The sequence below is a fragment of the Neltuma alba genome, unplaced genomic scaffold (genome assembly GCF_004799145.2).
Source record: "Neltuma alba isolate B1F8T4 unplaced genomic scaffold, ASM479914v2 tig00012957_pilon, whole genome shotgun sequence".
Classification (NCBI taxonomy): Eukaryota; Viridiplantae; Streptophyta; class Magnoliopsida; order Fabales; family Fabaceae; genus Neltuma; species Neltuma alba.
Window position 1 is genome coordinate 406,627 of NW_021637317.1, and position 10,746 is coordinate 417,372.

At 36.6% G+C, this 10,746-nt stretch overlaps 2 protein-coding genes across 6 annotated transcripts; one reads left to right on the forward strand and one right to left on the reverse strand.

Moving 5' to 3' along the window:
* Positions 1–313: 313 nt before the first annotated feature.
* On the forward strand, positions 314–5,563 carry LOC114732977 (E3 ubiquitin-protein ligase SDIR1). 5 transcript variants are annotated; one of them, XM_028920396.1, is made up of 9 exons: positions 314–415; positions 2,491–2,608; positions 2,744–2,798; positions 2,892–2,944; positions 3,060–3,291; positions 3,425–3,539; positions 4,082–4,124; positions 4,548–4,670; positions 5,240–5,563. In XM_028920396.1, the coding sequence occupies exons 2-9, from the start codon at positions 2,531–2,533 to the stop codon at positions 5,363–5,365; spliced, it is 825 nt and encodes a 274-aa protein (XP_028776229.1). In that variant the 5' UTR covers positions 314–415; positions 2,491–2,530; the 3' UTR covers positions 5,366–5,563. The 5 variants fall into 5 exon arrangements, with proteins under 5 accessions (XP_028776229.1, XP_028776225.1, XP_028776228.1 ...); XM_028920392.1 differs by having other exon boundaries at positions 315–415; positions 4,079–4,124; positions 4,545–4,670; XM_028920395.1 differs by having other exon boundaries at positions 315–415; positions 4,079–4,124.
* Positions 5,564–6,428: 865 nt separating this feature from the next.
* Positions 6,429–10,525, reverse strand: LOC114732925 (peptidyl-prolyl cis-trans isomerase FKBP20-1). The gene is made up of 6 exons (XM_028920313.1): positions 10,381–10,525; positions 9,185–9,303; positions 7,774–7,907; positions 7,603–7,682; positions 7,100–7,192; positions 6,429–6,965 (listed from the first exon to the last, which is right to left on the reverse strand). Exons 2-6 carry the CDS (start codon positions 9,291–9,293, stop codon positions 6,815–6,817), a joined length of 567 nt encoding a protein of 188 aa, XP_028776146.1. The 5' UTR covers positions 9,294–9,303; positions 10,381–10,525; the 3' UTR covers positions 6,429–6,814.
* Between the last annotated feature and the right edge of the window lie 221 nt (positions 10,526–10,746).

The following is a 10,746-nucleotide window of genomic DNA, read 5'->3' on the forward strand; positions in this document are numbered from 1 at the left end:
TTCATATTAAGTTTAATTTTTTTTCAGCCACGCTAATTGAAAAAATTCGTCAAAAAGATTACAAAATTAATTGTGCAAAGATATCTAAAATTTATTGAATAAAATTTTTCTTTAATCACGCGCAACTCACCTTCCAAATGAGAAATTTTTGAACATTTTTTTCATCAATTTTCAGCCATGTAAATTCAAAAAGAGAAAAGCCACGTGGCCAAAATGGGGTGGGTAGTGAAAGAAAAATCAGATGAAGCGAATGCTGCCGAACGCATATATAAGTTTTAAAATAATATTATTATTGTCAGTACTGTTCTTATTATTAATTATATTGTCCAAAACCACAGCGAACATCGAACGCGTCGTCCTGGTGGCAACGCAGTTTCTGATCACCTGAGCCTGCTGGAATACGTAATCTAATTTTGTAAGTGTCTCTCTCAGATCATCACTGAAGCTTTCACGAAGCATTGAATCGGTTTCCCCTCGTAAACAAATGCTTGCTGTACTTTTCTGGTATTATTTTTTGTCGTAATTTCTTCAAAATGTTGAGTCGACGAACGTGATTTTGAAATTGGGGTTTCTTTGTTTTGATTATACGGATGATCTGATACTTTTTATTTTTCTTTTGATATTTTGGACGATCTGAAGTTGATGCAATGTTATAAGCAAGAATATATGACGGACTGAATGGCCCTGGGAAATACTCGAGTGATTAATTATTTATAGTATTTCTTTGAGTGTGGGCGTAGAAATACGCGTATTCAATCTACGCAACGAGCATCGATAAAAGAAATGGTGGACATTTTTTCATGGACACGGCCATCAGCGTACTGCGTTAACAAATTTGTTTTTGTGATTATTGACGTGATTTGGTATCAAGATTGTGATATTTGATTATTGTGGGGGAAAACTCACTTTGGAGCAGCAAATCATGCAATTCATAACTGGATTTGGCTGATGATCATTTTTAAATGGGTGGAGTGTGTCAGAGTGACTCCAACATTATAGAAGAGGGATCTATATCTCTCACCTGATTCTGTCAAAGTAGGTGTTGTATTAACCATTATAATTGCAGCAGGTACAATACAATTTCCCTAAAAATGCTGCATCAGATGCAGAAATATGTTGTAGGAGTGTGGTCTTTCTGAAAACTATAGCCAACGAAGTTGCAACGATATAAGTTATTCATTATGATTCCAACTTCCATTGTGTTTGTCTTGCCTAAGTGGTTTATGATTGACACCATCAGTGATTGTGTCTTATTGTAACTTCTAGTTCTGGACCTGTCAAGTTCTGGAGAGATAAGGGAATAGATCTAAATTTCATGAGTCTTGTTGGAAGTTGTGCTTTGAGATTATTATCAAGTAGTATTGGGTTGCCTTCGTTTTAAATGTATTTGTGGAATTTGTACCTCTTCATTTTCTGGCATCAACATGACAATATCATGTCAGATATTATGATACTACCATGTCGAAAGAAGATAAACTAAGAGGTGTGAGTTGCATACAATCTCTCTTTGAATTTTATTATTGGGCCTCTTACCCTATGTCTATCTGTCTCCAAGACTCAAACATGATAGGATTATATCGGCATTTAAAAAAAAAAAAGAGGATCCATTCTGGTTTTAAGTGGCAGAACTCATTTGTTTGAACCATATAACTCGTTGCTCAATGCTACAGCTCTCAGCCATACCACATGCGAAGTGTTGCAATGTATATGGAGCTGCCTTACACAAGTTAGTTTTGTGTAGCTATAGCTCATGTTGCATATAAATAGGGGGACAATAGAACTAATTTAAGTGATTTTGCGTAGGCTACTGCTGGGGATTCTTTTGATTCATCTTTGGACTAATTTATATTTGATGATTTAGCACTACTTAAACATATCAAGAGCACAAGAGGTCAATGCTGTCCTCATTTCATGCTTTTGTGTGGCGCTACGATTGTGATATGTGCCATTAATGACCATTTCCTGAACAATGTTAGAACTAACATCTTGGAACGTGCATGATACTCAACCCAGAATTGGGGAAAGGCCACTTGTTTAAAAATAAGATGGAAAGAGGTCACATATTTCATAGTTCGTAGTGGATTCAGTTGTAACAAACGCGTGCATGAAAGTCCCTTATTTACATATGGAAAATTTCTAAGGATGTGTTAGCGTAAGTTAATATATGACTGTGATGGGTTTGTGGACCTGGGCCCAGGTCTAGAAGTGAACTATAGTTTAGTCTGCATTGATGTACTGATATATAATTCATTTAACTCAATATTGAGATCAAGACTGGAATGAAGTGAATTCTCTAGACTTCGATATTTACAAGATATTGAGGGGGTGATCCTGAAAGAATGCTAGAGGCACTATATTTTGATATGATATCCTAGTATCGTTTTTGTGAATTATGTTGAACTTTTCACTTGAGCATGTATTTGCAATTGAGTATTGTTTTCTGACTATGATTATCTGATTTTCTGAAGTATTGTATATAATCTGTTCCAGTTAACGGTGGAGTCTCAATTCACGTTTCCTAAGCAGAGTCATGAGCTTTGTTTTGAGAGGAACAAGAGCAGACATAGAAAGCGGATTTCCTGGATTTATTCCTGAGAGGCATGCATTGGTATGTAATTTGTGTCTTGGTGTAACACCTATAACGATATGCTCTGTTTTGTGTCATGAATAAAATTAAAGTAGTTTGTGTGTAGTTATTGAGCAGTGTTAACCAAGGATTGAATTGATTTTGTTTCTTCTTCAGCGTGTTCATGCAGCACGACCTACTAATTCCAATTCACTTACTTTTCTTGTCACAGGTACTTTCAAAATATCACTGTATTATTTTTGTAGATATTTTATTTATATGTGATTTGATGTGTCATGTATATCTTACAATTTGTTTCTTTCAGTTCTTCTGCTATTCATGATACTGAACTCTCACCAGATGTCACCAAATTTTCTGGTATGGCCATCCTGCCAAATGATAACACTCTGAGGAATGCATTCTTTTTTATATGAATAGATGAATTTAAAATTATTAAATTGATTTGAGCTGCTGTACTGATATATGTTTGTAGCTTTGGCTAGTGCTAGCTGTCTTCTTAATGGCTACAATGTTGAGGATGTACGCAACTTGTCAGCAGCTTCAAGCTGAGGCTCATGCCCATGCAGGAGCAGGCAGTGGTGGACTTCTTGGGCACACTGAAGTACGGTTACATATGCCACCATCAATGGCACTTACCACCCGAGGACGTCTACAAGGCCTAAGACTTCAGCTTGCACTTCTTGATCGGGAGTTTGATGATTTAGGTTTTGTAGTTTTATCTATGATAGAATTCCTATTGTGCTAGTACTTAAAAAAAATTTCTCTATTGTAATGTTTTGTATTTAGAAATGTTAGATATTTTGTTCATGTGCCTTTTTTTTTCGTTTTTATTTTCAGATTATGAAACTTTAAGAGCGCTGGATTCAGATAATGCTCCGCCTGCACCTTCTATGACTGATGAAGAGATAAATGCTCTTCCTGTTCACAAATACAAGGGTTCTGGCCTCCAAAAGTACGTAGTCAGTCAGATCAGTCGTTACATTCTTACTAATTTTAAAATTTTATGAGTTATCTTCAATTATAGAACCACTTATCTGATTAGAATTTTTTTTAAAAATGATAGTTTCCTTGCCAGGAAAGGCATGTCCAAATTTTCCGTACATATATTTCAAATATTTCTAGCTAACGTGTATTTTCAATATGTTGCTACAATAGTTGCATTGCATATTTTTAGCTATAAATGTAAAGGTGAATAATGTGAGAAATCTTCTGTTTATTCTTACATCGATTGAAGGACATCATATGCTACATTGATGAATTCTAGAATCATATTACTTTTTGGGTTTGGCCATTGAGTTGCATTTCTATATGCATACTGACTGTTTAGTGCTTTAATAGAAGAATAGGCGGGGTAAACTTAGAGAATTGTTTAAAACTGATTAAAAAAAAAAAGGGAATATACTCCATGTTTTGTGAATTGCCAGAGTACGTACTTCTGGAATTATGGTACTGAATGCTGATTATCTGACAAGAAACTGCTTCTGTTTACAGCAGGAAATCCTCAATGCAGCAGACCTCATCTTCCACTTTTGCCGAGGTAACCCAAAGATCATTGATCCTTTTTCATTGGCCAAAAGATCAAATGAATTACTCTACTTGTTAAAAGATCAGTGATTCTCCGAGGCGTCGTTCTTCTGCATTTGTTTCCCATATCACACACTATCCCTTATTTTAAGGTTAAATTCCTTTACTTTGGTGCTAGATAGATGTGTTAGAATCTACACTTTTTTTCTTTTTTTAAATTATCATCCCATTTGAAATGCTTAATTCTCTCAAAAAGAATTTTTTTTTTGGGTATCAATTTTTATATTCCCTGGAAGAGAATTTATATAATAAAGTTCATAGCCTGCGCATAAAACGTGTACTGCATTTTACCACACTTTCATTGGCAAGTTTTTCATTTTCTGAGCTGTTAGTAGGCAATTATAGATCAACTTAATATCTTCTTTTATGGCAGAAGAAGCATGATACATCAAATGCAGTTGGTAGTACAAAAGCCTCTGATGATGAGCTGACCTGCAGTGTATGTTTGGAGCAAGTTAACGTTGGGGATCTACTCCGTAGCTTGCCCTGCTTACATCAGGTTCACACTGTCATAGCTTCTATGCATAATTTTTTCAGCACACCCTTCTGGTTACCATTTTATTTTATGTTTTCTTTATCTGTCTGCAAGCTATCATCCGAGTCAGTTTGAAGATGAGAAAACAAAATCAAGTTGCTTTAAACTGTTTGAAGTAGAGCAAAACATGCTTTCACCATTGAAGAGTCTAAAATGGACTGGACCTGATGAAGTGATTATTAGTTTATTCCTGGCATTCCCATTTTCGGTCAATAACTTAAGTTGTTCCATCACATGCTGAGTCAGTCATATTATCTTCTTTGTTTTTTAAGTTTTACAGTCATATTCTGTTTTATAAAGCATTCATTTGTTTACTAGACCCGTTCGGGAATGCTATGATCTCCATGCACATGCGATTGCACTGCTCAGCTTTAGTGATGTTTTTAGGTCGACGTGTTCTGTTAGGGCAGTCTTGTTAACATTATTGCACTACTCTCTTGAGAAATTGAGCAAATCCTGTGGATATGCTGAGATTACTATTCATAATTTGTTCTCTAATTCTGATGCTTAAACCTGGTTTATGTTCTTTGAAGTTTCATGCCAATTGCATCGACCCATGGCTGCGGCAACAAGGAACATGTCCTGTATGTAAATTCAGAGCAGGATCTACGTGGCATGAAAGTGAACAGAATGAAGTTGATGCTTCGGACATGGTTTGAATACACGTTCTTTTTTACGAATATGTTGATACAGTCAACTTTAACATACGCTTTTGCTGCAAAACCAGTGGTTTATGACTACTATTGGTGTAACTACCTTGACAAATCCACATAGGCAATGAGTAATAGTAGAATACAGTGTAACAACTAAATGACTTCTTTTGTTTGAGATTGCTCAGTTTCTTTGACCCTCTAAAATTAATAGCTTATCCGCCCTCTCATCATCATTCAACCCCGGTTAGATGTATGGTGGGGGGGGGGGGGGGTGGGGGAACCAGTTAGATGCAGTTGGTATGGATTGCTTTGTTTTTTAAATTTTTTTGAGAAAAATGTGGAAAAGTCTTTATCAAAAATTTTATTGATGAGAATAACCTGATAAATTTTTATGCACACATACCATTTTATTTTTGAATGAGGAATTTTCTCGCGCTTCTTTTTTCTTTTCAATTCCCTCCAGTTTCTTTATTCTACCGTTAAGTGGGGTTAATTCATGATTACATGCGCTATCTACTATCTGGATGGTTCTGGTCCTCGTTTATTGAGAGGCTCAAGGTTAAACTTTGGAGTTTGGACTCCACCGAATCTGTGAGAGTCGCAACGAAACGAAACATTTTTGTGTAAAGTATAAATGACTTTACCTCCGGTCAAGGCTTTCTATGATTCGTAATATAAGACTTTCGTCTAAAACATGTAATTTGTCCCGAGATGTATTTTGCTTTGAAAAATGGTTTTTAACTAAATAAACCAACATTTCAAAATATTAAATAAATTAAAAAAGAAGCCTGTCCCACCCCGTCGCTCGCTAATAAAGACGAGATTGAAATTTTCACCGTCGGGAAACACACGAAAGATTAATTAAAAATGCCAAATAAATTGATATCAAACAAAAAATAACAACTAAATTTGTCTACTTTGTAAGTTCCAATTCGCCTCACCGCCGGCCGAAAAACCTCAAACAGTTCCCGAAAACATTTTTCTTTGCCCGCACAAGCGGATAGCATTGAACCCTGTCATAGTCCAACTCCAGAAGCCTCCTACAGGCTCTGGGAGCCGGGAGAATAGGTAAATTATAAAAAGTTGACATTAATATCATGAGCAAATCTGACAAACATATTACTACATGCATTGGCTTCTCTGTAATCATGGCCAACAATAGTATTCCAGCCCCTCATAAGCATATACGGATATACCTGACATCGTTAACAAGCGCCAACAACGACGTCATCACACGAGGAGGAAAGACATTAACTATCTGATGCCTTTTGCGTCCTCTTCATTCCGTTATAAAGGCACCATACATAGTATAGTATAATCACAACAATGAGTAACTGAATTCAGTCTAGAATTTTATTCATCCCTTGAATTAGAATGGACCCAAGGGCAGGACATCACAGCTTTTCAATTATCATCATAAATATCAAATCAATGTAGGACGCTTTTCATGAGTCCCTACTTTGCTTTGGCTTTACCCTTTCCTTGACCTTTCTTGGCCTCTAACTTGGCTTGCACACGAGCAGCAGCTGCAGCTTTTGCTTCCTCTCTCTTCCTTTTCTCCTCCTCTTTGGCTGCAGCAGCAATCTCTCTCTGCTTCTTCAGCTCTCTGACAAACAGTCACAGCAGAAAATCATGGTCCCGTCCAGTAAAAATATACATTTCAAGTGAACATTGATTAGCTTCTGCTACCGATGATGCACAGATAAAAGAAATTAGGAAAGTGCGTAATTTCTGACTTACTCTAGCCTAGCCCTCTCGTCAGAAACACTTCCCAGACTGGAACCCTTCCGGGGCCTACAAGCCACTAGCTCAACTTCAAAAACAAGTGTCGCACTGTGACATGGAAAGAAATACAAGAACAAGTATTAATCCGCATTCACTAAATTCTTCTAACTACAAGGAAAGTGGAACGGAAAGGAAATTAAACGCATTTTAAAAACTGATGGCACAATCATCACTTATGCCTACATCTTATTCATCTTTTATTATTCCTGGAAACGATTAGAAACTTCAGGAAGAAAAGCTGAAAGAAACGTATAATGTTTTGGTCCACGGCATGGCACAGGTTACCGTTAACTTTTTTTTTTTTGGGGGGGGGGGGTTCAAGATTCACGGTAATTGATGAAATTTTGAATAAAACGATCCTAATAAATGGCTTATTATATGCTACTCAAGCAATTTTACTTATATTAAACAATTGTGTTTCCAAACAAAATGCTAGGTGGATAGAGTAGACAGAGTACTCTGGGGGGATATCTGGTGGAGATCCTGCACTGCCATATGCATATTCTGGCCTGCAAGTAATTTTTGCAATTTCTCCAACCTAATGAAGACAGCAATAAAAAATGAGATGAAAACTCCAACTAGTTAAATACAGCATCATAAAAATTTTGGGTGGAAAAGTGCCGTTTGACCTTCATGGTCTTCACTGCAATGTCCCAAGCCTTGATAACACTGCCCTTTCCAAGCTCAAAAGTGAACACTGTGTTATCCTCGTGTGTGGTATCAAATACTTCACCAGTATCAGCAAGTGTTCCTTCATAATGAACTGACCCAGACAAACAAATAATCAAGCAGAATAAGATTAGCACGCTCAGCTAAATGGTTTTTTTATGGAAAGAATATGGGAACACCATATCCAACAGTTATGGTCATAATGCCCATGACCAGGTTCGAATTTTCCACCAAATAATTCCTTAAAATCCAATTGCATGGTTTCTGGTTCTTGTGGATAACTAATCCTAGGAACTTAAGTTTATTTTTGAATTTTCAGGATTCAATTGTAGTAAGCAAGTCGTAGTGTCTATAGTGATCAGACTAGGCAATGGACTTTTAATTCCAAAATTTGCCAACTCTAACTTTGTAGTATCAAAATTGCAAATTTGCTAAACTATTTAGATGACAATATCACTTTATTTTGGCTTTACCAATTGTTTTAGATTGAATTTTGAAGGATTATGAAGTTTGTTTTCTGAGCACTGCGCGATGCCTAGATTATCCTTGGTTAATTATGTCATTAGCATCACTATGGATCACTTTATTATGTTTTCAGAGCACTACTTTGCACTGCTATTACTGGGCTTATTCCTTTTAATCCGATATCTGCAGTCTATGCCTTCCTTTTGTTATCTTGGCCTCAGATCCTAAAAAAGTTCCACCTGCAAAACCCTAATCCATCAATCTCCAAATTTTCCCTGAAATGCAGGGAACCCATGGCATAATGTTTGAAGATACTGACTACACTTGAAGACCTCTGACACAACATTTTTCTTACCCAAGATTTATTTCTCTCAGTAACAAATATAACTTTCAGCATCAAAATTTGATATAGCTCAACCCTAACAAAAGATCCTAATCCTTGGCTTTTTAATGTAATTTGACTGTCAGCGTCAAAGCAAAAATGCATCCTTTCCATGAACCAAGATCACTCCCTTGAAGAAAGCCCAACTTCAATTACAGATCAGTATATCTTGGTGAATAAGGAGACAACGTGTTAATTGTTAAAGGCAAGCATTTTAGTTATAAGGGACAGAATGGATTTACGGATATTTACTCCAGGAAAAAAAGGGACAATCAATATGATAAGCTTTGATCAAGACTAACGCACAATTTCTTACCAACAGGAAATAAGAGAGTTTATCTATCGAAAGCACAGGATGAACTCAACTGCACCTAAAAGCGGACAGCCAATTTGGAAGATGTATACAACAGAAGAATAAAGATCAAGGTCCTGATTTTCTAGAATAAATTGTCTTAGCTAAAATTCTCTACTACCGTAGTCCATATATTACTACTACTATAGTAACACGGGCAGAACAAACATACCATCAACAAGAGGAAAATCTTCAGTTGGACGTTCAGCATCAATTTTGCTGCTTTTCACAATGGTCTTTATGACACCTCCGTCACCAGTCAAATCAATAGCATCGCCCATGGTTTAGAAACTGTTAGCAACAAAGAAAAAAGTTAAAAATGCCAAACGCATATAAGTTGAGTATTGCCTTAGCCAATAGTCAGTTAACCCTCGTAAGGTCATCAACCTCCGAAGAGTATCTAGTATGCTTAAAATGTTGAATAGCCAACATAAACATAATTAAGATAGAAATATTATTAGTGTATCTTCAAGAACTTTTCAATGCCAAACACAAAAAGGGAACCTAGCATGAAGGGAAACTGCTTTATTCGCAGAACACGTGAAGGGAAGACCAAAGAATCCCTTAGACCTTTCATTCTTGAACGGTCATTACGGTTACAAAATCTTGTGTACAAACATGCGTATTCTTGAAAGCAAAATATTTTAATCACTATGCAAATCAAATGGTCCCTCAGATACGGTAGTGAATAAAAAGAAATATGATTGAATCATGGAATGTCCTGATTCATTAAAAGTCAAAAGACATTTTAACACCAGCTTGCCGTCACCCTTTGGTTAAAATGAATAGATAAATAAATAAAAGGAATCTAACAACAAAAAGATCAGCCTAGGATAAAAAACACCAAACTGACCAGAAATTGACAGCGTTATGAACAGAAATCACTAAACGTATGAATCAGTTTTATGTTATGGAACTACGCAAGATAACACAGTTCAGACCAGTCTGCATCACCGAGTTAGCTATTTATAACACGATACAGGTAAAAGAAACAGCAGCCCGATTCTCCGCCATATTAAGAGTATTAATTGTCAACTGTTTCAAAATCTCGAGTCCTATATTTTAAGAGTTTCTTACCCGAAGAGACCAATTTTTGCAATCAATTAGGAAGAAATGACGTAATTATCAGCAAGTCAGCAGAGTATACAACACCACAATTTCGCTTGCACAAAACAAATTGCAAATCAATCAGACTCAAACGAAATAGAAATTAAGCACACTGGTCTTTATCTAAGTTCGCTTTCTTATACAGAAGCACACATATCTATACATGCAATCGCTAGATGCACAAGGATTCCACGTTCACAGTCTAAAGCCGAACAGTTCTTGACAGGAAAAGGGGATAGAGAGTGAGGCATCGATACTGACCCGTTTCAGCTGGATGGTGATGGTAATGCTGAAGAAGAAGGCGAAGCTTCTGGAACGAAGCGTATGAACCGGGTAGTCGGGTCGCTAGACGGGCACAAATTTCGTAATACTTCGGTGGCCATATGCGTCTGACAAAGCTCTGCGCAGGAAGAGGATTGTTGTTGAGGAATAAAGGGCAACGGGGATGACGACGCACACGCGTGGATAGCGCGTGAAACTGAAATTTCGAATAGGGTTTGTATCCCCACAAAGAAAAAAACATTTAGGGCCCCATACAGCAAAATAAACTCATGCAAGGACCCAAAGGTGCAAATCACAAGATGATGAAATTTTCGGCAAAAAAAAAAAAAAACGACGAAATGAACA

Coding starts and splice junctions, on each gene's coding strand:
- LOC114732977 (XM_028920392.1), top strand. CDS start 2,531: ATGAGCTTTGTTTTGAGAGGAACAAGAGCAGACATAGAAAGCGGATTT. Junction 2,945..3,059: donor AGATGTCACCAAATTTTCTG/GTATGGCCATCC, acceptor ATATGTTTGTAG/CTTTGGCTAGTGCTAGCTGT. Junction 4,671..5,239: donor GCTTGCCCTGCTTACATCAG/GTTCACACTGTC, acceptor TGTTCTTTGAAG/TTTCATGCCAATTGCATCGA.
- LOC114732925 (XM_028920313.1), bottom strand. CDS start 9,293: ATGGGCGATGCTATTGATTTGACTGGTGACGGAGGTGTCATAAAGACC. Junction 7,683..7,773: donor TTGCAGTGAAGACCATGAAG/GTCAAACGGCAC, acceptor TGTCTTCATTAG/GTTGGAGAAATTGCAAAAAT. Junction 7,193..7,602: donor CCACCAGATATCCCCCCAGA/GTACTCTGTCTA, acceptor TCCATGTCACAG/TGCGACACTTGTTTTTGAAG.